General features: G+C 41.6%; 1 protein-coding gene across 1 annotated transcript in view; it reads left to right on the forward strand.

Moving 5' to 3' along the window:
* Positions 1-25,822, forward strand: part of CMIP (c-Maf inducing protein) — a 136,090-nt gene that overhangs the window by 52,091 nt on the left and 58,177 nt on the right. Inside the window, exon 2 of the mRNA XM_059824829.1 lies at positions 19,772-19,897. Coding sequence (XP_059680812.1) covers positions 19,772-19,897 — 126 coding nt within the window. The remainder of the gene's footprint in view (positions 1-19,771; positions 19,898-25,822) is intronic.

A 25,822-nucleotide genomic window follows, 5' to 3' on the forward strand; every position in this document is an offset into this window, starting at 1 on the left:
TTCAGAAAGTGGCTGGTGAAATAGTGGTTTCACTGACATACAGATATGTGACGTAGGTAAATAATCCCACATATGGTTAGCAAAGGCTTTGCTTGTCTAAGTGAGGAGTGGTTTTTAGCTGCAACATTGTTTTGCAGTGTGTAAGCTGATCTTTTTCTGAAATTGAGATCAGAAGGGGACTTTCTGATAGGGATCAGTAGCAGTTGCACATCGCTCTGAAATGTATCTGTTTTAGTCCTGTTGAAAGATGTTTGTTTATATGCTTCCAGAATCAAATCTTTCTGTTTATCTACAGAGCTGGAGTATCAACAATACGGTCTCCCACTACTACACATCCCATCCCTTGCTCACTGGGGACAGCATGCAAGGTCAGAGGTGCTTTAACACTCCTGACCCAATTTTTCCTTTGGCCTTCGTTCTGACTTTGCTCGTCACTGACAGTCCCCACCAAGCGCAGTTGTGCAGTCTTCTTTCCTACAGAGGCAAATATGTGGTGGCTTTGTATTTGCTGTGTTCCAAGATGTGAGCACAAAGAAATTAAGTGGGATAGACAAAGAGATTTCAAGGCTGAATGACGTTGCTTTCCTTCTGTTCATTGATAGCCAGCTGTCACTTTGCAAAGCCCCAGTGTTGCGTTCATAACAAGCTTTCAGATCAAGAACAGGAATGTGAATGCTGTCCCCTGTCCTAGGGGGTATGTTTCTCCTTTATTTCTCCACCACTTCACACAATTCACAGTGAAACGTCCTTCGTGCTGTCGCTGTGTGAAGCACCAATGGTCAGTACTGGCACACATGTTGGTGGTTGGGATGTGCATCTTCTGTGTTCCAAGGATGTAGTAACCTGTGCTTCATCAAAAGCTGACACCACTACAATTTATGCACTGATTGCCATTGAACTAAATGAACTATTAACATTGTTTGAACCCATTTGCACTTAAGTCTGACTACAGGGTCCAAACAAGAGGTTCTGTTTGCTGGTGTAAGGTAGTAAGTGGCCTACAGGAATATTAGCAGTAGTAGCATGTGGGAGCGGGATGAGCTGGGTGCCCTGCATTCAGGATATTGCTGGGATCTGCGCTTTAATACCCAGACTGTGCTCTGACAGCATGCCATTCTCTTATGGAGAGCCAATCCCAGCCACCCTTGTAATTTTTTTAAGGAAATGTTCTCTTTGCTGGTAAGTGGACAATGTTATTCAAGAAGCTTAGGGTTAGCTGTGCCTGCGAAGATGTGGAACTTGCAGGCTGGATGGCTGGTTTGTAAAAATGGCATGTAGTATAAGCTTGTATGATACCACGTTATGAGTGGTGCTGTCCTTACTTTTGCCAAGTTAATTTAGGCAGTTTAAGAAAACAAGCTAAGCTCAGCTGTTGCATGCTACTTTGCGATAAAGCATCTTACATGTGAAAGGATTTTATTTTGACAGATTCTTCAAGTTTGGCGATGTGCCTTTTTCACTATTTTATACAAAATAAAGACAAAGCGGCTATCTCTCTGTGACAGCAAATGGGTTTGGGTCGTTTGTTGTTTGTCTTTGACATACTTGGCTTCCTTTGGCTGAGAATAAAAGTAACTCTCTGAAGAGAGAAGGCAGATTCTGTGTCTGAGGCGTTTCAAAATGAGCTAAGCAAGAAAGTCTGCGGGTAGCCAGTGATACAGTCTAAGGGACGGCCTAAAGGAAGGTGCCTGAAACCTAGAAACCTTCAAGAGCCTTAAAGGTCAAAGCAACCTGTTAAAATCAGCAGGATAGATTGCTGGAAGCTGGGGCAAAGCTGCCAGAAATGCAGTAACATGCTGGTCAAACGTAGCAGCTGATAGGCTCCTCTCTGTCGTCATGCAATTAAAACGCTTCTGATTTTTCAGGTTTGGTTGTTTGAAAGGTCTGCCTCTCCCCCGGGACGTGTTTAGCTGCAGATGTTTGTGAGATTACAGTAGCACTCTCAGTACATTCACTGACACTGCATTTGCTGGAGTAACCCTTGCTGAGCCCCGGTCAGACAGCACAGCTCGCTGCATGCAAGGTCAGTCTTTATCTTCTTTTTGTGGCTGGCCAAAGATCAGGCTGCTTTTAACACCAAACCTGAAATCACAGGCTTGCTCTCTGCAGATTTTCCTCTGCTTTCTCAGGGAATAAGAAGCAGAAAGTCCAGTTGCTGACGTCTTTCAGCTTCTGCTGAAGCAATTAGGGAGTGCTAGCTGCAGGGTTCAGCTCTCCCCTCACTGGTCCTGGAAGGCCGTGTGAGGGAGGAAGCTCTTAGGTTGAAAGCGGTTTCCTAATCTTCAGTGGGAAGGCAGACCACGTCACTGCAAATAAACGTCTTCAAAAGTCGCGCATCACAACACTGATACGGAGTAGTAAATACAACATCTCCTTCCACCCTTGGCCACTTTTGTTGGTGCGAGGAGCGATACTGCTGGAATGTGGACACATGGTGGGTGTGTAAAACATACAGGACTTCTCCCTGGAGGGGACTTGCCTCTGGGGCTGAGCGCTGGATGGAGTCGTCTGCGTGTCACTGAGGCTGTCTCTGCTGTGACGTGGGGCGGTACCCGGCACCCGGGGGGCTCCCTGGTGCCCGAGCTTGCTGAGGAAGTCAAAAGCTGAATGCACAGAGCCAGCTGCTGTTAACACCCCAAAGGAAACACGAGGGGTCTCTTGTCCCGACCCAGAGTGTCAACCGTACAGGCTTCGTCTGATATTAAGTGGGTAATGAAAAAAATCCACATTGCCTTCAGGAGGAGATGGATTGCAGCCATATCTAGAAATTACCTGTTGGTTTTTTTTTTTTCGTTCTCAATATAAGCATTTGCAAAAAAGTGGTTCTTTTTGTGTTGTGTATTCTTTACCTAAGTTTTTCTCTTTGCAGTTTGGAGTCTCAAAACCAAAATATATGTGTCATCAGAGCTTCCTGTCCAAAAATCAACATTATGCTACTGGCTGTCATTGCTTTTGTGAAACACAGCACAAAAAGTTGAGGAATAACACGAATGAGAGTTAGTGAATCAAAGTGGTAAAGGCAAAATACTACTCCTAAGAATGATTGGTGTCAGTTGTAAAAAATCATTTTCTCTCATGTTGAAGAAGAGAAATAGATGTCAGAATTCAGGAAAAAAAGCTTTTATTTAACAAAAATAAAGCTACTGTTTAAGTGTTAGTTTTAAATGGGAAGCAAAGCATGAAACCACAGGCCATTTGTGTGTGCGCAGTGTTGCAAAAGACACAAAAGTGACTGCCAAGCACAGCAAACCCGAGCTTAAGAAGCGAGCATTCAGAAAGACTGTCCAAAAATGTACAGTGAAATCTGAAAAGTATGCTGTGCTTTTTTCCCTGTTCTTTTTAAGCATGTAGAGAGTGGATGTTAAACTCCCCTTGTGTGTATTTAAGGTCACTATCTCAAACTCACACCCTTGTGTACAGGCACATTCTGGTTAGAAGTGGAAGCATTTACTGGAATACATTCAGAGAGCCCAGATCCTGACTGGGTGTTGCTGAGATTTTCCTTGCTGATTTTTAAACAGTTGTTCATTTGCACAAATTAAGTTCTGTAGTTACTTGTCTTTTGACATTGTAGACATCAAACTTCAAAGGCTTGCTTGACTGCCAGATAAAATATTGGCATCCTTTTATTTCTAATAGTCCCTAAAAAGAAAGAGTGTTACAGGTTCTGAGCTGGAAGTAGTAAGTCTTGATCATGTTGGAATACAACTGGAATGAGAAATCTCATTTGTTCTTTGAGAATAATTTGTAAAGAAGTTGAGTGGAGCAGGAAAGATGACTCTGGTTTTCTGTTTTGCAGTATTGAAATAATTAGCTCATAATTGAAAAGGGAGCCTGATTCTGCAGACACATAATTTGTTCTGTAGTATAATATGAACGCACTGTTTTAACAGAAGAGGATTAAAGCATCTAGCAAGGGACTATTTTCAATTCTGCTCCTTGTCACCATACGGTGGTTTTAGTCTTCAGTTTTCTGTGAATGCGAGTTATGCTCAAGTTATGAAATTCAGTGTTGTAGAATGAGAGCACAAAAGACCTGCCATTATGTTTGCCGGATCAGTGGTTTCAGTTTTTCAGTGTTCTTGCCCTGTTCAGGAATTTAAGGCTTATAGTTGAACAGTGGCCATAGAAAGTTGTCCTAGATTACCTTCTTCTGATAGAAGAGATTATGTTGCATGTGTTTGGTGAATTCTAGCCAACATCTAAGAAGGTGTAATTTCTGATGAGTCCCACTGGATTTGCAAATTTACTGTCCTGTTTGCTGGAGATGTATGTTGCTAGGAAAAAAAAAGAAACAACAAGGCAAATTTTTTATTTGATTGGGTTTTTTGTGGGTTTTTTTCAGTTTCTGCTTTTACCATTTCTGATGGATGGTGCTAAACCTATGTCTAGATATTGTTTCAGATAAATGTAGTGAAAGAAGAGACTTGTAAAAACTGACAGGTTCACTTGGTAAGGTTTTGTATTTTGTGAACTGCAGAACCTTGGTGAGAGCAGCAGAGTGATTGTGTGTCCTCAGCTGTGATTGCCATTAGCTTTGGGTCTCCAGTGCATTATACACCACTAATTAATATTTAAAAACACAACAAAAGAACCCACAAAAAAGTTATAAGAAAAACCTGTAATATTTCATAGGATATTTATAAGAATTTTATAAAGTACAGACTTCTTTAGCACGGAGTTAGTTTTGTCTCGGGCACTCCAGTGAATCTGGGTTCTAGGGAGAGGGCAGGACTCCTGTTAACACTGTGAAAGATGACTTCTGCTGCTGCTGTTTGCCAATTCTGTAACCCCCAGTTTAAATTCTGCTAAAACCCACTTGATCTCTAAACTTTGGGATCCTGCATTCTAAAGATTTTTCTGTTAGGGCCAAAACATGAGCACAGAGGAATCTGTACCTGGGGAGCACTGGATGTCAGCAGGATGTGGACGAGCCTGGCCAGCTGAGCAAGTTAGATCAGAAGTGCAGCTTTTGTCACATGAACGTCTGTTTTCTGGGCAGTGATCTGGCTGGGCTTGGTTCTGGCGACATGGTGAAATGCCAGGACTGGAACACAGCACAGAAACCAGGGCACCTGGTTTTGGGTCTTAGCATCTGATTCACTGGGGGCTGGATTTTCCTGGGCTTGATTCGATTGCTCATGGGAATTGGGGAGATGAAGACTCATGTTGTCTTGTTAAATTCTCAGGTTTCGTGTATGGCTTAAATGATACTCCTAGAGCATTTTGGGGCCATTCAGGAGAAAAAGGAAGATGCAGGAGTGTGTACTTCTTATTTTCCATAATGCAGTTGCATGTGGCTATACTAGATTTAATCTACTTTCATATTTATGTAACTCAGAAGGACGCCTTTTAGCCTTTTGAATTCTGTCTGTAGTCTGAATTCACACCTTGGATGCTTTTCTTTGTGGAGAGCATTAGACTTGGTTACAGCTCAAGACAAAAGTGTCAGCCTCTGATTAGTCACATAGAGCATCACCTGAGTCATCTCCATCCTCAGCCTGGTTCAGTCTCAGCCTTTTTAAAGCTGTGCTGATGGTTGAGCTGCTGATTTCTGTCTCCAAATAATGTCAGTGCATATTAATAAATGTCATTAATTGATGAAAATGTTTCATGAGACGACTAAGATCTCAAGGAGTCCAAACTTCAAGTATAATGGCATAGAAACTGCTGATACATCTGTGTCTGACTTGGATAGCGGCTGGAGTCATCCCTGGGAGTGGTCTGATAATTTGCATCCAAGATTCCTGTAGAAGTGTAATTTCAAAGGCATTTTAATTAGGTGTTGTGGAGAGCAGTTGTGTGATGTAGATTATTGGGGAAAAAATAAATTCCGTGAAGCTTCAGTCACTGGGGGTTTTCTTTTTATCCCTAGACCTTCAGCAACTGTGAACTGCATCAGGATACTCCAAACAGGTTTGAATGCTGTTAAGAAGAGCAGCAAAGTCAAGGGTAGCATTCATCCTGCAGTGAATAGCGAAATGTATGATTTTTTGTGTGTGTGTGTATGCCTTAAACACCGTTTTTTTGGCAGTAAAAGTGTCATCTTTAGCTCTTCTCATGCGACTTTTTAATGGCCTGACATGGCTGTTTATGCTTTTGCGTCTGGTAAGGCTGATGGACAGTTCTCATAACGTGCCTTGTCGATAGCTCTGTGTATTTGTCGTGGCAGTATTGAGAGCCTGTGGTACTTAGTTCTCAGGGAGGACAATGCAGTTGCCATTCTCCTTTGTCCTAGTATGATTTTTTTCCTGCCAGGAAAACAGAATGGGCGCAGCATTAGTTAAGGACTGTAGTTTTTAATGCCTGAGAAGCAACATTGTGATTGTCTAATCTGACGTCTTCAAAACCTCATCCAGTGAGTTTTGCATTGATTTGTAATTTGCAGTTTACTAGCTTTTCATTCTGTCCATGGAAGTGCGAGGGAATAAATGACAAGTTTAGGGGTTGAATCTCAGTTCTTTATTCACGTGAGGGAGGTTGTTGCTTGTCTCAAAATGTGTCTGCAGGATCTGGACTTCTAAATGAAGTGCACCAACAGTTTTCCTAATGACTTGCTCAAGCTGCTTTTAGGTACTGAAGGACAGATTTATGTCTCACTTTCTTCACATGAGTAAAGCCTTAGTGCGGCCACTGAAATAACCAATTTGGTGCTTCATGATGCAGCCTTTGTTCTTGAAAGTACCAAGGCTTGCATTCATCCTGAGGACAGTACTCTCGATGCAATGTTGTTGAATCTGGTGTGCATCTGCAGGTGTATATTTGGTTGGATATAATACTTCTAGACTGACACAATATATTTAATCTAACGCTAGATTACTGCCAGGATTACATGTGTGGGCTGTGTTTTAAGAAGTGCTGTTAAAATTCAGTGACATCTACAGTACATCTGCGGCCATTGAGGCATTACTGCTGTATCGCTGCCTCTTGCAGGGGTCCCAGCAGCAAGCTGGAACATTGTGTTTCCAGCTCTGTGTAATAACCTCCCGAATGAACGATATACTGGAAAGTAACTGAAAATATTGATGAAAATATTAATAAAAATAAAAGAATAGAGGGGCTGATGACTAGGTGTATCTTCCTTGTAACTGGGTGTGTAGAGACTGTGTTTAGATGAGATAAAGAAAATGGGAGACAAGAATTTCAGAGGTGTGGTTTGTCTGGCACTGGCATTTGTGGCTGAGCTCATAATGCTCTGATATGCACAAGATACGCTTATAGGTAGTTGCACCTTTGAAAATATGATGCTCTTTCTTCATGCCTAATCCTTGCATCACAGGAATGGCTCTGAATGTACAGTAAAGCCTTTGATCTGTACTTTGAGAGAGGTATTGGCAGAAAGTTATTAGGATTGGCTGCAGAGGCGTTAGGATGTGGGTCAAACTGAAACTTTATATCAGTACTTTGGATCCGAGTCTGATTTTTTTTTTTTTATTTTGCAAAGAACAGGATTTGAGGTTAAGGTTCTGAACTTAAATCTGAAGCAGAGAAGCATATTCCTCGGTTGTTCTCTGAACTTTTGAGTTGGGTTTAGTGATCCAAAATCCTGTAAAATGTTGGGAGTATTTGGAAATTATCTGCTACAGTGTTTACGGTGTTGAATTTTGTTTTGGTTTCTGTTTTACTCATTTCCAGTAAGAGCTGGTAACTTGTTGGAAGGAAACAAGAACAGAGTCTGATTTGGAATTCAAAGATACTTTTAAAATTTTATATTTTTCAGAAACAGAAAGCAAAAAGGTCTTTCTCAGCAGGATGCAGGCTATAGAAAAAGGCAGAGGTTACTTTATTATGCAAGCTTTGTATTTCCTTTCCAATAATAATACTTCCCTAAAATGCCTTGATAATGTCTAGTTGAAGCTTGCTGATCACTTGGGCCTTTTTCAGAGGTTAATATGGATGCTGTGCCTTATTTAAAGATGCTTTATATTTAACCTGTTTCTTTGTCTCTGGGGAAATGATTGATAAACAATCTCTATATTAAGCTTTTTTCTTTAAATGTTATCCGGGAAGATGTAAGTAGGAAAATGAAGCTCTTATATTCTTGATGCTCAACCCTTCCTACTAATTCTGCTCAGGTTGTTTTTCTGATGAGGCAGATTTTTCTCTACAGTTGCAAACATAACAGTGCCATGAGATTCTGTGAATGCTGTAGTAACATGTAGCCAAAGCAACTGGAAGAAAGCTGATATTAACAGTAAGTTCATATATGCCTTTTGTTCAGCCATGTTTAGTGAGAGTTTGGTTTCTCAAATAAAATGTTAAGAAACTGAGAGATGAGAAACAAATCTGTGCACAGTTCTGTGCGAGTGGCTGGTTGTGTTTTGGGGCTGGGCTGTTGTGTCGTTGGTCCTCTGCTGCTGGGGGAAGCGGGGTAGGTGTGTTAGGCAGAGCTGTCCTTAGCTGGAGGGAGCCTGACTGGTGGATTAGAGAGAGCAGGACTTTTCCTCAGTCACCGTTACGATTGTGTGCTGTGCAGCGGCAGTGTCATACAGTGACGTGGTGGTATTTGTGGATTCTAATTACATAGAGGAGGGCAGGAATCGTTATCCTTCTTTCCATTCCTGCCTTGGGTAAAGCTGATGCAAGCAGAAGTGGGCAAAACCCATGATGTGTATTCAGGTATAGAGTTCAAATATACGTCTAATCTGGAAGCTTTTGTTTAATACTAAAACCAAAATGCCATAGAGGGAAAGCAACTCATGTTTTCATCAATGTTTGGAGTCCATGTGATAGCACTCAGTGGTAGCTGTAAGTCCGTGGTGGTTTGGATTCAGATTTACCATTGAATGTTAACGTACTTTGGTAGTATTGGCTTTCTGATAGCTTTCTGTTGGAAAATCTGTGGCTAGCTTAACTTTGGGCAAACAGTTCACTGAAGACCGTTCAGATTTCCCTGATAGAAATTTCTTGAACTAATAGTAATAACTGTTTGGTTGTTGAGGTCAAATCTTTGAAATGGTACGCTTCTTCCGCCCTTTCCTCCCTGAGTGGAAAACTCAGTCTATAAAGTTGTGTTTGCAATATTTAAGGTTCTATAGAAAGGAGCTATTTCCTTTAGCGATAATAAATAAATTAATAAAATAATCTTGACAGAAGGCAAGGATGTTGCTGCAGAATTATGCACAGGAAAGCTGACTTGACAATGTAATTGAGCTTGAAAACCAAAACGTAATTGCCAGGGGTGGGAGTGAAACCTGCAGCCGTTGTGCTGACACAGTCTGAAGGTCTAGCTTGTCTAAAATGCTGGAATTATTTTAAAGCAGATTTTGATGTGAAACCGTAAGGGAGGGGGGGAGCCAACCCAGTCTAGTATGCAAAGCTGCTTTGTTGGGAGGGTGTTTTTTCACTGAATTATAACTCTCAAGTGGTATTGTATAAGCCATCTCTTATGTTGATAGGTAGTGTGCTACATAGTTTTTCCCTTTAAGCAGTAGGATTGCGGCCATCTTTTATGGTCTGAGAATGTAAGTAAGGCCAAGTAAATAGGCAGAGGGAAATCCAGAAAGCCGTCTCATTTTTCCCACAGCCTGGGAAGCACTTGTGTTGCTTCTCACCTTCAGCTGTGCATCACTAGCTGCTGGCTGGGTAAGTAGCTGTTTTTTTCCAAAATTGCATTACCTAGTGACACATCTGCATGGCCTAGTGTGTTGTGTTGTCTGAGCCCCTGCCTGGTCTCTTGAAACAGTAGCAGGGAGGGCATGTACCTCTGTTTCTTTGCCCATGTGTGAGCCCTGTATCAGAGGATACAGAGGACATAAGTGAGTGTGTCTTGTTGAGGGCTGAATCATCCAGTTGGAACAGAAAATACTATTGGACGACTAAGGTGGTTTAGTTTTCCAAAAAACAGTGTGAGAGAGAAGAGCAGTGCGTGATGCATTAGCGTCTGATAAACAAGGCTTCTCTGGAAACACATTTCTTTGGAACCACATGCATCGTGATACCTGGGGGAACTATTGCAATTCCTTGGAATTCTTCTCCAGTCTTTCAGGAGCCGCCCAGATAAAAGGGTTTGCCAGTTTCACAGCACCTGATTGCAGGGTTGCTCTTTGTTCTGCTTTTCAAAGTGTGTCTGTTGAGATGGTGATAACGACACCTTTCATAAGCAGGTGCCCATGCTTCTCTTTAGGCACTTTGATTTAGCTATCTTGAAAAATAACTTGCTAGGCTAATAAATGTTGTATTGGAACAAAAAGTTTGCTAGTTGGGTATGCCAGTTTCATACCACTTCATTCTCCCTGAGCACAATGCCTTTATGATTTTAGCTAAATATTTAATGAATTTGTGTTTTTTAAACCAAAGAGAAAGCGTCACTTTAAGTACTTCATTGTATCCTTTTGGATGGTAAGGGAGCTTACGAAGGTAATTTAGGTTCTAACTAGTGCTCTGTGTCCTCTCCATTATGCTTTTACCAGTCAACTGACACTTTTCTCAAATATTTACTCTGATATTTCACTGCAGTTGCCCTCTCCTTCTCCATTCCCTCACCATCTCTCTTCCATGCAGGTATCGCACATATTTCAGTTACCCTCTATTTAAATAGCAACACTCCCTTCCAGTACAAACAGTCAGTCAGTCATTAAACAACGAGGAAGACCAACAGTGGAGGAGGTTATGGGTGGGGCCAGGAGTGTGCAAGCACAATTTTGCAAAAGGCTTCCTGCTGAAGAGAAGAAAAGGACGCTTTCCGTTAGTGTCAGGGTGTCATTCTGTAGTGCTGAGAGAGACACAAAATCAAGAGGAAATCACTGCTGCAGACACGAGAGCTGGATCTCACTTAAAATTATGTAGAGCTGTCCAAACGGTTGTTGAAGGTAAGACATGTGAAACAAAACACCGGCACTTTAACCATGTTTTCCCACCTCCTCTAAGGTGATTCCAAGTGGCTGTGACTCATCCTCAGGAGATCCCTGTTTTTTTTCATCTAATAACAGCAAGAGTTTAGTGAGACTATCCTTAACAGAATATCTATAGCTTTTCTGAAGGCTCTTCTCCTATGTAATGTACAGTAGAGGGCTGTATTAATATTTTGCTGGGAACTCAAGAACTGATAACTTTTTCTCCAAAAACCATCAGAATAGGGCATTCCCTGTTGGGAATTCAGAAGTGTAGTTGGGTTACTGCACTCCCTGTCCTGTACTTGCTCATCAGATTGAGATTGGATGTGGCATCCTGGGAACTGCAGGGTTAAAAGTGCATTAAAAAGAAAAGGAAAAAAATTGTTAATGGAAACCATTTGACTACTAGTGTCTAAGGGTTTCATGGCTCTACAGGTGAAAGGTGTGGACATGATAACTAGTGCTGGAGAACGCTTGTTTAAAGGAAGAACAACAATATATTAGCATATTTATGCTATGTTTAGTTTTGCAACAATTTAATTTCTAGGTCTTGTAAATAAAATGTAGTAAGAAATGAGCTGGGATGCGCATTAAGAAGGTGGTGAGAACTGTCAGGATTGCAGAGTCCGTGAGTCAAATTCTACATTTCTGATGGGACACGGGATCCTGGATAGCTCAGCTTCTTATCAATTCAGTATTTTATATTTGGATCACCTTTCAGGTTAGACTTCACACGCACAGGTGATAGAGGTGAACGTATTGGTTCCCTTGCAGCAGCCTTCAGCCTTTTCAGTTTGTAAAACCCTAAAATTTTCCATGGGAGGTGCAGATCCTTGCACAGCGGATGTGACCCTACTGATAACAAACGCGATTTCCTTCTTCACCTTTTGTTGACCTACTAGAGATAATGAACCACAGCCCTTTGGAGATCTGTAAACCAGAAGTAAAAATCATTGTAAGTGCAAGGACAATATGCAATAGAAACATGCTATTGCTATTACCTAAACCAGTTCTGAAAAACACAGCTGAACAGAGATCTCCTCTTTGTAGTAGATGTCAGTTTGGCCACATTTCCAGTTATTTAACAGGCTGATTATTTTCCAGGTGCCAACTTTGTATTTGAAATCAGCTGATGATCTTTCATTTCCAGCTCTCAGGGCTGCCCTTGGTCAAGGTAGTTATTAAAGGGTGGCATTTTAGTTTAGCTTACATTGTGTCTGGCTTGGTTTGAAATTCTTACACGCAACCCTTTCTCCTCTGTCTGGTTTATCAGCATTTGATACGTTTCACGGCATGTGACATGGCTGATTTATTGAAAGAGAATTGAAAATAGAGAGCAGCCTTGACTCAAGAACGATTTGGGGATGCGGTTTTGTTTTCTGTCACATCATTGTTGCTATGGTGACTTAGCAAATATCTGTTTAGCAGTCACTAGATGTTTCACGTTCTGGGCAAAAGTTAGGGATTTTCCAGTATTCCTCTAACAGTTGTTTTACAGAAGTACGTGTATGTATAGTCTTCTGCAGTAGGTCCCTGCTACTGTTGTTACTTACTGCTGCTTCTGTGAGAAGGTGTGTACCTGCTGTATTTTGGCTCGTGGTGTCCCTTCCTTCCTGAAGTAATTTCAAGGAAGGTGGATAAACAACCTAGCCATCTCGTCAAGGTTATCGACTGTTTCCTCCCCAGCAGGGATGTCATGGAGTGCAGTGATAAATGCAAAGGGATGGAGAACATGAACCCTGCTAAGGAACGGCCCTTCTTATGAATTGGTTATGCAGTTTTGGAGGAGGAGGATGCACTTGGAGCTGATTCACATGGTTGGAGTCAGGAAGTCTGAGCTCTTTTCCCACATCTCTCAGGCTTCTCATGTCACCTAAGGCATGATCACGAGCATGATACAGCTGCAACCTTAACTGAGATTGTCTTCTTCTAGGTTCGTAAGTTGCGGATGGTAATTCTTCTCTTCAGGTTCCCTGTGTTCATTGGGAAGGGGTCGAAGGCTGCAGTGCACGCTTGGAGAATTGCTGCTCCGAGCAGAGGCGCTCCACCTGGCAGGCGAGTCGGGCCAGTGTCTCTGAAAGTCTGACTGTGTCTGGCAGGTTGCATCAAACACAGCTCCCTCCCCTTCCTGCTCCCGATCACTGGCCTGGGAGCAGCCTTCCTGCCCGTGGGCAGTGATCTGGCAGATTTGGCCACCATCTCTGTGGCAAGCTGTTGTCAGCCTCCAGCTCTGCAGTGGGGCAGGTGCACCTTGCAGCGTGTTCTCATCCCTGTTAGCAGAGGTTTGAAAGCAGGAGACAAGGTTTCTTATACAGGCTCGACCTCAGAGAGAGCTTTTGGGATACCAGCACCGCCTCTGATTAAGCATTCAGCGCTACTGGAGCTCCCAGTGGCGTTCCCTTCGTCATGCTGAGCTAGCCAGAGAGAAAGGGTTCCTTTCTTATGGGCTACTTAGACAGGGTCAGCTTGATGATGGACATCTTCAGAAAGTCTTCAAGATACGTGTCTTATTTTACTCCCAGAAATTCAAACAGTTCTGTTGGTAAAATAAACTGAACACTCGTAAGTGCTCCTTCAGCTGAGTTTTACAGTAAAAGAGAAAGATCTCATTTAAAAAAAAATTCTATATGCATTTCAGCTAACATAATTAATAAATTTTTCCTGCTATTTGACTCTCCTGTCATGGCACATATCCCATAATATGACCTTATTTTCCCTTCTTAATGATGAACTTCTGTTCTGTGCTTTAAACCTATTTCAGACCTGAATTAATTTGAAGTTTTTCCCTCTGCTGGTGTCTGCTGCACCGATTTTGCAGATTTTGTCGGTCGTATGTCTTAATGTTGAGACCAGTTTTTTCTTGTCAGCTCTTTGATAAACAATTTTGGCCAGTCCATTTTCTATAGCCCCACAGAACTGATACGTCAGCCCAGCTGCAGATTGGAAGGTTTTTTTTCTGCACGATCTGTTTCTTACTGACAGCTCGTACATTTTTATCAGTTCTGTAAGGTTAATTAATGCAACAGCCTCCACTCCCAGTTGTGTTAAATATTTAGAGGAGAGAAAGAGATTTGTGCACATTTTTGCTGCAAAGCTAGATTTGGTTGAATATCTGTTGAATTTCTGAGTTAGTTTCCCAGCTGGTATAAATCAGTGAAGTTCCACTGAAGTCTTTTGGATGATCAGCTCAACTGAGGATCTGGCCTTTCTTAATTAAGTCGTGTCACTTACTGAATTTGAGCTGTTTTGCACAAAGCGTATGACAGTTGCTGCTGTATTTTTGTGTAGAGAAATACGGGATATATTTCTACTATTTTTTATCTCTGTGTAGCTGTAAAGAAAGACAGGTGTGTGTGTGTCTACATTTATACACACACATATGCACACACAGACACGGATGTTTATACACACAGTCACCCACACACAAATAAATGTGGTCTGAAAACCCCTCCCTCTTTTTCCTGTCATTAATTATGCACTAGTACACTCTAGGCTTCAGCTGACATGGATGGGTAGAGCCTTACTGAAGATTTGGGCCACTGTGTCCAAATTTGTTCCCATGTATCAAAAAGCTCCAAAACCAAACAAACAAAACCCCACCAAGCATCACTACCAGGCTTGGAGACACTTAGGAACAAGGCAGCTCCAAGCAGAAGTAATTTAGATTTGCCCCACTGAGAGGTCCCTTCCCCACGGGTCCCTGGATTAACACCATTTTCACCCAATGTAGTCCTACTCCCAATGCACAGAGCAAGTGGGGTCTCTTCTTATGGTCCAACACACGAAACCTCCTACTTATCAGAAGGAGTGGGAAGGGAATAGTGATGATGGGCAGGCCAGCGGTCTGGGAAGTGTGATGGATTAGATGAGAATGTTGTTCCAAGGAAGCTCAGAAATTCCTTTGTGCAGCTTTGGGGCAGAGTTGGGTGTCTTCCCGCTGTCAGTCTTTCTGTCTGTTTTCTTATCACGTTAATCTCTGTCAGATTAACGTTGACTTTAAACTCTTTCAAGTCATTATGACAAGTGAGCATGGCAGTAAATTTTTCCCTATCAAGAGTGAGACAAATTGTACTGTGCTGCATATTATCGTGTAGTACTACTAATTGCTTAACTTGATAAATGTCTTCTGATAGGTTATATAGTTAATGAACAAAGATGTTAATTGCCCTTATCTGAAATAGCTGCATTTGCAGGGGCGTTCTCTGGAGCCATGGATGTCTCCTAACAGAGATTTATTTCAAATCATCCATTGTTTTCAGCAGTTTCAGAGTCCATTACCCTTCAGTGTGCCAACTGAATAGTCTCCACCCCCATCAAAGTTTTGAGAGCAATCAACTCTTCCTATATGTTATTCAGCAGGACTGAATCTTACTTGCGTATGGAAAACTTACATGTAATACAGTATGCTCATCATCCTGGGCTACAGCAGCATGGCTCATTCCTAAGAGCAGCCAAGAAAGAAGTAAGCACCTGACAGTGAAAGAGCAAGGGCCTGGAATAGCCCCGTTTCCCCCCACCATCTGGAGTATTTAATTGGGAAAATCATTCTTCATTATTGTTGTGTTGGTGGGAGTTGCCAGTCTAAATATGTTTTAATGCAAATAACCATCTCTATTTGTAGAATTCATCTTTTCTAGACGCTTTCTTTGGAAAATATGCAGCTGAAGATTTAGTACTTTATTATATGAGTAAGTGCATACAAGCCTCATATTAACAATGGACGTCATGTTTATTCTTTCCCTTTTAGAATTGCTCATGGAAACAAGTGGGCAGATTTTTGCATTATTGAGTAGTCTGCTGCTGCTGACTTTTCCCAGAAATGCTAAGAGAAAACTAGCCCTTTGAGTGAGCTTACACGTTCTTCCAGTTTTGGGAGCACTGGATTCCACTAAGATTTGATTTATAGTAGGTTTTGGTGTGTGGCTATTCTGGTACAAAGTTGTTTCAAAGCTGTATGATTAATAAATCTTTATGGAACTGAAAAAAGACAACGTTCTCACTGAGGTTAAAACATACCTGATTTCCCAGCGGAGAAGTTGCATGATTTGTTAGGAGGCTAAAGGCTAACGTGAAGAGAAAAATGTTTCCTTGTCTTACGGTTTTTGTTGGTTGTAAGAAATTTCATTTTCATTTATGAGACTCTTACAGTTTTTCAGAACATGTTCAACAGCAAACAGCCAGAAGTTAAAACTCTAACTGCAAATCTGTAAGCTGACATACGTAGGTTCTTTGGCCAAAGTTTCCTAAGTCAGGATTAATTTTGTAGAGTGAATGAGAAAAGTACATTATCTTGCTTTGATACATTTCAGACTTTGCCAAGAAATATAAATCTCCTTTAAAAAATGACAGCTATAAAAATAAGAATTATTATTTTCTTAAATAAAGGCACTTTCAACTGAACTTGATGTATTACTGCTCAAAGATGCTGTGGCTTTAGACTGTCTCATACTGATAATTAGACTGAAATACTCAGGTCCTCACTGCTCACTCCCTTCCCCATGATATGCAGCCCCTAAGTTATGCTAACATACTAGTTTCTGTTTCATGTTAGAAATGGGGCCAAAGGAGCTAAAAAGTATCTGGCAAAAGCTGGATGGGTCCCCTGATCTGCCTGATGCCACAGCCAGACAAATATTTGTACGGGCAGAGGCAAAGTGGGTGGACGGAGGTGGGAATGCTGCTTAAGACTAGTATTGATGCCAGATGCTTCGTGGTGACCCGCTGAGGATCGGTGTCATTTTAGGTATTTTCAAATCTCTGAATCCACATTTCTGGTCTTGTGTGGTGTTCTGATTTGAATTTCCCATGGAGTGACCTGGGGGTGAGGATGCAGCTTCTGGGGGTGTGTGCAGGCGAGACCAGCTGGAACATGAGAACATGCAAGGCTTGTACTGCTTATTTATCGACCACAGTGATTCACCATGATAGATGTTCACATACCTGAGTGTCAAAATAGCCTGTGTTTTAAGAGGAACCAGTGACTCAGGCTGTGGTTTTACCTCAGGCCATTTCCTGATAAACGGCTGAACTGTGCTCGGTCTTGTGAAAACATGACTGGGGAACACCGCTCTGTCCTCGCATCTGTGTGTGTGCAGGGATTAGGGAAAGGACGCCTTCGTGTGGGGCTGACCTTCACCTCATTAGTGCCATGGTCTCTCTGGGAGGAGCACCGTAGCCTTGCGAGGTCTGGGAAGCCTCGGGTCCGAGGGCAGCTCTGTTTCAGTGCTTCTTCAGAGCATTTCTGCACAGCCCTCATGTGAGAACGTGGTCTTCAGTGTTTGACAGCATCTAGAAGCACAATTTCAGGGAGCTCTACACAGCAATAAATCACTCTGCTTTAGACTCTTTCCACTGCAAAACAGAGGTGAAGCTGCCTATAGCTGGTGTTTTCAGAACGGAAAATGTTTCACTGCCTAGAACACGGTGTTTTTAATGAAAACAGAAACAATGCATATAACATTGGTGTAATGCATATAACGTTGCTTATAGAGATTAAAGTAGATTCAGGCTATTCATTTTTTGAGTAAGACAGCAAACAACTGTAGTAAAGGTACAGTGTGTGAGGTATGGCTGGATAGAAGGTATGGAAGTGGGATCATATGAGTGCTGTATAAACAACCTCATTGACATAGCACTTTCATTTGGGGGTTTTAACCATCTGTGTAATTCCATGCTATGGTTTAGGTAGTCTTCCCATCCTTTGCAGACGGCAGAACTCTGTTCCTCCATTTTCCTTAATGAAAAGGACTGTCGTATGAGAAGAAATTATCCCTGAGATGAAATCACTTGTGCATGGCTACAGAGCTGTGATTGAACCAGATCACCTTTAATGCTGTTTAAATGGATGCTTTAAGGTATAGAAGTGGCTTCTCTTGGGAACAGATTCTGTGAGAATTCTTCAAATCCTCTTTGAAGTTAATGGAGAGTATTAAGGGCGGTCAGCACCTTCTTAAGAGAGACATTTAAATTGCTTTGATTAATTTCATTTTATATTTGTGTCGTCTGGTTCTGGATTTCTCCCTTCTCCAGTCTTTCAGAGCGTGTTTTTGATAACTTTCCCTTCTGAGCATACTAGATTTTATGCTGGCTGTTTTCATATTTTTCCCTGAGTGTTGTAATGCTGATTACTGAAGGATCTTGGGCCTTTGGCTTCCTGTGAGAACGAGATAATTACTCTCCAGTAGGCAATGCATGACGTACAGTATCAGCGTTAAGCCACTGGGATTCCAGTCACTAGTGTAGAACAATATTGTGGGTAAATGAATAAGCAGAAGTTTATCATACTTCCTGCATAACAAGGTTTTCGTTAAAGAGACAGTGAAAATTGTTTTCAGCGAGGGCTAGTGTAGAATGAACACTGCCGCGACAAATGTTACTGAAAAATATATTAAAGTTCAGTTCCCTGGCTTGCTGGGTTTTTCTTGCTGAAAGGGCAACTGACTTCTTGTAGCAGCAAAGGTGGATGGCAGGGCCATCATTGCATTTTGGCAGATGACGTTTATGGCCTTATGAACATGTATGAAGTGTATAACTTCACAGTACGATTTCCAGATGCACCACCTACTTAACTTATGGAAGAAAGTTGTACAAATAAGAAGTAGAGACGTTCCAAATGCAATTTGCTTATTTCACACTCGCCCCCAGGAATCCTGTGTTGTGATTTTAAGAGTTGGCCCTGTTTGACCCTGAAATAGATGTGATTTTTCCCTTGCCTTCTTTATTTCAAGACTGTCAGTTAAAAATAACTTATGTATTGGGCACAGTGGGAGTAAGTTTGAGAAGTTTAAGGTATATGTAAAACAGTAATAGTGATAAAATAATTCATAAACGTAATGAGCTTTGTTGACTTGCAAGACATGGCTAACCCAAGGGTTTATCCACGTGGTGGGATTAATCAGCATTTTTGTATGAAAATAGTTTCTCTGCCCTAGCAATACTGATCAGTTTACAAAGTGATCTATAGCAAAGTGAAATAAGTGATGTGTTTGAGGACCTCTATTAAATACTCAAATTAGTTAAACAACATGAAGACTTTCATAAAGTACAGTGTATGTATGCATACTCAGTAGGTACACAGCTATTTCTCTGTGTATTTACTTGTGTTTAGAACATAATTGTACATGTGCTTGCGTATATACATTTATATTTCAGCTTATCTCAGAGATAATTGTACTTCTGTAATGCCTAAGAATTATGGGAATACTAATAAGGAGTTTCATGTTGAACTTTGTTTCCTGGCTACTATCAATTTATGTTGTACATGTAATTGCAAAGCACAGTTACTTATTTATGTTTTAATTGTGACTTTCACTTTAAACTGGGCATCATCAGTTTGTGCAGGAAACCAGTACTTACATATAGGCTGAGATGAGTAGGTTGGTTGCTCTGCTTTTGCTCGAGTCTAAAAGCTGAGGGCTGAATCTTTGGAGCCCCAAGAACCACTGTCAAATCTAGCAGTCTAGATTTTGATGATGTGCTTGATCAACCTTGCAGCCGGGGAGAAAAACAAGAATGCGTGGAATAAAACTACCTTAATATAGTACACTGCTCTTCTGCCTGTATGATTGAGATGCTTCTTTGTACATTGATAGCACGTGCATAGCCAGACCCCTTCATAGCTCAGTTCAACTTGAGATTAGGTTCCGTTCATTTTGGGTTCAGAACAAATGCAGTTTTACATTTATATTTCAGGCACCTAGGTCTGGCCTGATGTAGTTTTTATGTGGGTGATCTTAACACTTGAATGTTGGATGAAGGTGGCTGGATGGATCTCTCTGTTGAATGGCCTATATAGGAATTTTGCTTTCCAATTAGATGTTTTGCAGATATTTTCAACACCAAGAGTAATTTTGATAGTGCCGTTCTTACTTTGAAATTGTGAAACTTCTAGTGACTAAGTAAACATTTTTTTTCCCCTCTCCTTTGTTTTCTTGCAGCCCACTGGGTACATGGAAAACTCCATTTCCTACAGTGCTATTGAAGATGTTCAACTGCTCTCCTGGGAGAATGCCCCTAAGTACTGTTTACAGCTCACAATCCCAGGGGGTACTGTCTTACTGCAGGTACAGTAAACACAGAAGGACAATTTTCTTTCTCTCTTACTATGAATCTCTTTTAACTCCTGTTTGCTACGCATGAAATCTTAATTAGATGGACTCAGAAAAGGCAGAGAACTCAGTGCTGTCAAATTATCTAACCACCAGAAAATTTGCTTAGGGTGTTAGCTCTGAAACTCTTCATGTTTGCTGTTTGACAGTCAGAATGGGAATTTTGGGCCGCAGCGATTAAATCTTGCTGATTTTGTGCATCAAAATAGAGCTCTGTGGAAAGGCACATTGATGCAGGCCTGGAACAATTGTATTTTTACATACAATCCTATTCCTGTATGAAACAAGTTAAATTCATCCTTCAATTCATACAGCAAACCTATACCTTGCACTGTAACTGACAGTTACATATTTTTAAAAGATATTTGATCTTCAGTTGAAGATCTCAGTATATTTGTATGGATATCTACACATGCTAGTTCTCCAACTGTTGTTTTCAAATAGAAGACACTGCGTTTACATTAGTCCAGATTTCTTCATCCACTTGTGAGGCTTTGTAGGACTCCTTAGGTCACTGCAAGTTTTAGTGACAGAAAAGCACTCCACAGCACTGAGCTTTGGAACTACTTTAGAGTAGGAAAAGAAAAGCAACTGAAGACCCAGCTGCTTGGCCCCTAAAGAACTTTGAACAGTCGTAAGTTGAAAAAGACTGAATTGACTCCAACTTAACTCTTACCATAATTCTCAATGTTGTTTCAAAGACAATTTGTTACCTGTTACCCTTTGGGAATTTACTTTTTCAGTTGAATATACAGCCATGACTGTTGTGTATATGTGTTTCCAGCAGGCAGGACTGTAAACAGACTGGGTGAGCAATTTCTGCAGAAAATGTGAAGAAAAGATGAGATTTAAACGGTGGATAACTCATGAAAAATTAAAAGGATATTTTTTTTCTTGAAAAAGTATGAACAGCTTCAAAGTATTGATCATAATAGAGCTTGTGTGTTTGAGTGTGTACACACACATACACTTTAACTGTACCACTTTTGCACAAAATGTAGTCCAGTGGATAAAAAGTTGGAAATGTACTGAATGATACACTAATGACTGTGATGACCATGTCTGCTGGATCATTTGTCCATGAGAATCATGGTACGCAGTGCATTGATCCTTGGTGCACAGTCCAGCATTTAGAATAGACTAGACTATTTCAGTTGGAAGGGACCTACAGTGATCATCTAGTCCAACTGCCTGAACGGTTTGGGGCTGACCAAAAGTTAAAGCGTGTTATTAAGGGCATTATCCAAATGCCTTTTAAACAATAACAGGCTTGGGGCATCAACCACCTCTCTAGGAAGCCTGTTCCAGTGTTTGACCACCGTTTGACCAGTAAAGAAATGCTTCCTAATGTCCAGTCTAAACCTCCCCTGGCGCAACTTTGAACCATTCCCACGTGTCCTATCGCTGGATACCAGGGAGAAGAGATCAGCTCCTCCATCTCCACTTCCGCTCCTCAGGAAGCTGTAGAGAGCAATGAGGTTGCCCCTCAGATTCCTTTTCTCCAAACTAGACAAACCCAAAGTCCTTAGCTGCTCCTCATAGGGCATTCCTTCCAGAAGGAAGTCCGTTATTTCTTGGTGGTGAATTGTTTGCTGAAGCCCCTGTAAGTCCACAAAGTATGTGGCACCATCTGTATCCAGGGAGGGTTTAGTCAGAGCTCTTCTGAAATGGCTCTACCTGCAGATCATGAGAAAAATAACCCAAGTGGTATTGTTCAGTAACCTAGGACTAGGTGCCAAGCCGGTCCATGTTTTCCATACTATAGACTTCTGTAGAGACGTGGAACAGCAAAGTTGACTCTGAGTTGGGAAGCCAATATGACTAATGCTAGGTCGTGCTAATATTAGGTCCAGCTAGATCCAGCTCTCCTTTGCCTTCATTTCAGACAGGCTGATGGGTCTGTCCGTACACAGAGCTGTTTACCAGCAGCTCAGAGAACACAGTACTTGACTTCAGCCCTTCACGTAGTTCCTGTGCTTGGGGTTTGGGATGGTTTTGGAATGTCATAAAAATATCATGAGGTTTTGATGATTTTCAACATAGCAAATACACTTTCACTCTGAAATGGTTAGAGATGTACATGGAAACTTTCATGGCCACATCCTTTGTTGAGTATATTTCTGGAGCTCCCTTTCATTTACTTCACTGGTGTAATCCTGGGGTTTTGCAGCCCTGTAAAAGGGGGCTGCAGCCATTCCCCCATTTTAATCTGAAAATGGTGCAGCTAAGCAAGTTTGGGATGACCTGAGAACATCTAACTTTGTGGGCTCTCCTGGTGCATAGGTGGCATTTGTGTGTCTTTTCACGTGTCCTTGAGCACAGGCATGTGTCCCATTTGTGCACGGAGCACACGTACATGCCTCTGCTCAAATGCCTAGCGAATTTCTGTGGCTCAAAATTACTTACCGATTTTAGGCGTTACCGGGGAGTGTAGGGAGTCTGAATTTCAGGCAGGCTGCTGCAAGTCCGCCAAAGTCCTGATTCTGTGGTTTGAAAAGCCTCTACTATGCGTGACATTGGGGAAGGCAGGAAGACGAGCTATGGTTTCCCAATGGCTAGATTAGGGTCTTCATTATGGATGAAATCTTCCTTGCCTAATCCGTTAATTGAATTAATTAGAAAGAAACCGAAACTAATTTGTCAAGTTGGATGATTTTGATTTTTTCTTGTGGTAATTTTGTCTCTGGTTTTTTCCATAAATTTCCTTAGTGGTGCTAGCATTTGTGTTTATATCTGTTTCAACAGCTAGAATAGTTACATCTGCCTTTCCAAATTCCATTTCTAAGTCTTTATTCTGTAGTTCGTGGTAGCTGCCTTTATGGGCCTGCTTAATAGGAAGGAAGATAAAGTTTGAACCCACAGCTCCTCGATGAGTTTAAAGGAAATTGGTAGGGTGCGCAGACTTTAATCTGGAGCAGTCCGCTATTTATTTCTTTAAAAAAAACTCAACAAACCAAACACACAAATAATTACGTTTGTGAGAAAGTAACATGTTAGCATGGATGCTTTGGTATTTTCTTCAAAAAGATTGGTGTCTTTATGTAACCTCATAGGAACTGATAAAGAAGTGGAGTGAGCTGGGCTTCTGTTGTGTTTATTGCTGACTGGCTGAGCAGACTGGATCAGATTACATTGTAACTCTATGGGAATTTCAACATAATTGAAAATACAAACTTTAAAAATGTTTTCAGTATGACTTGGTCCTTGGTAGTGTCTCGATTCATCAAATGTGCCCAGATCAGAGGGAGTATAAAAATAGATTTCCCTTATACAGTTGTAATGTGTGTTCACAAATCCAAAACAGTACAAAGAGTTATGTTTAGTGTACTTAAGAAGTCAAGATGCAAAAACTGGATTTATCAAGTAGTCGAGTTCAGTAGAAATTCTCTAGTATATGTGACAAGGAGTCTAAGTATCCAAAAGACACGCTCGCTGAGGTGCTGGGAAACGGAGATGCTGAGAAATTAGCCCTTGCATACTTCAGTTATTTCCAGATTTCCAAGAGACTTCAATACATTTGTGGGAAATTGGGACTTCCGTTCTTTCATAAAATCATTCTGCCCTGCTAGTCTGAGCAGCAGCGTGCTCTGATGTAATGTCCAACTGTGGTATCAGGAAGTGTATGACAGTGGAACAAGTCAAACTAGTCCAAAACATGTTCCCAGTACTGTTTCTTCTGAAGCACACTTTTGGTGAAATCTGGTTTGTTGTTTTTTTTTTTTTTTTTCTTCCCCCCCCAAAGGCTTGATCTAAATGAGGTTTGTATATAGAAAAAGTGTTTAAATGAACTGTTTTGACTACCCCTCCACCCCCGATTTATTTCATATTTCTGATTAATTTCAGTTTTGTATTTTGATATGTGTTTTTGCACATGCAGTATTGTTAATTTTTTAATACTGGGGGATACTGTTGACATGGTTTGACAGAAAATAAAACATTTTAGTAGTTCTGAATCCCAGGCTTTCCTGATTTTTTTCATTCTGCAGAAAAATTTTAAAGTCCAACTTCTGCTTCACTGATTTGAAGCAGAAGCAAATTTCGGACAACTGGCATTTCCCTCAGATAGAAATTAATTTCCAGCAGTCCTTGTGGGAGGATGTCAGCATATGGTGTTAGAGCATCCTTCGTGCATTTGTCTGTGTTGGGCACGACAAATGCCACAAGAGAGTCGGAGTCCACGTTCAAGTTCTCATCCCCCCTTTCTGCTGTCACCAGGGTCTATTTCTGGCTTATTATTGCACAGTAGTGAGTCAGAGAAGGAAGAGTGCCATTACCTTACCTTACATCATCCTGATGTCCTCCCATAGCAATACTGACCGACCCCAACCTATTTTAACACATGAAATCTGTCAAGCAGCGCCGGAGGTGATGCAGCTCCTCTTAGGAAATCGGATCACGATAACAGGACATGTCTACCTGGGTTTCAAAGGAGGATTTGGTTCTCAGGCAGCAAACAGCTTAATCTGGGCTGGGATTGCATCGAAAAGTCGTCTTGGCGTGTGTGCTTGCCATTCAATGTTTGTTGTATAAGCACAACTGTCTGAGCACAGGTGTGTTTCACCTCTCGGCGTTTGGGGATTCCCATCGTCCCTTGTGGGGGTCACGGACAGTCAGTTTTCTAGACGTGCTGGTGGCTTGTGCTTTCTTTCCTCCTGCCAAATGATGGGGTCCCTGGTCCTTCTGATGAGCAGAGGTTGTTTTTTTTTCTTTCCTACAATTGGGAATGCAGGTGTGAAAGAAAGGGTTGCTGAAGGTGGCTCATAGGCCACAAGCTCTTTAGGCCAGGAAATAGGAGCTAAATTTAGCCTTTGAAGAAGTGTGAGTTCTTTAGTATCAGTAATAGCTGGGCTAAAATTCTGCTCTTCTGCTTTCCGTTTGTAAAGCACAATGTGAGATTATGGTATTGTGTGGATGATTATGAAGAGGATGCTGCTATTGATAGTGAAATAACTGGAATAACCTTTTGAAAGAGATTGAAAAAAACTTAGAGTATAATTTCACAAGCTGCTTAGCACCAAATGTAGAAAGAGTCCCAGGAAAAAGGCTTTGGTATTTCAGTCATGACAGTACTGCCCGCTTTCCTGTGGTGGCCTTTCTTTCGGATGGGTCCTAAATGCCTTAAAGCTGCCACTTCCATCCCTACCGCTAGTGTTGTTTTATTCATTTCTTGGCAATCAAGTGTAGTCAGAAGGAAAAACAAACAGAACAGGAAGCCTTGACAAGCACAACAGTCACACGTTCAGCTTGGTGCTTGAGCACGCTGTTTTTGCCAGGGAGTCCCCACAGTAAATGTTTCCACTGGATTTTTTAGTGACATTTTATTTTAGTCTCCTCGAAGAACCTGGCTTTTGTTTTAAGTGCGAGTCCAGCTGATGTTGCTGGTGTGGAGAGGTCATGCAAGGACCAGAATCCAGCAGAGACGGGAAATATTTTCAGGAGGCAAACAGCGTTTCTAGCAATTACCAGCAACTCTCTCTGTACCTTGTTTTAAGCCAGAAGAGAGGCAGCTTTCACTTGCAGACCTGCCCGTGTTGTGGAGGTGCAACAGTGGGATGTGCATCAGCAGTGTAAAGGTTTTGTACAGTCTGCATGAGGCAGCAGTGTGCGTGCCATGGGGGGTTCGACTTCCTGCAGCCCTGAGCCGCTCTGCTCCACTGTTCCTGTGGCTGATAATAAATTGGTGCAGAGAAGCCTGCAATATTTTGCAAGTCCCAGTAATGAGTATCAGCTGGAGGAAAGCATAACAAAACCCCATCCTGCTGACCAGAGAGCAAGCAAGGGAGAGAAAGAGAAACAAAACCAGGAAGAGTTAAAAACAGAATCTGGATCATCAAATCCCACTTACTGCCACATCTTTTCAGATGGCAAAACCCTTAGGGA

The sequence above is a fragment of the Gavia stellata genome, chromosome 15, assembly GCF_030936135.1.
Source record: "Gavia stellata isolate bGavSte3 chromosome 15, bGavSte3.hap2, whole genome shotgun sequence".
In the NCBI taxonomy this organism is placed as follows: Eukaryota; Metazoa; Chordata; class Aves; order Gaviiformes; family Gaviidae; genus Gavia; species Gavia stellata.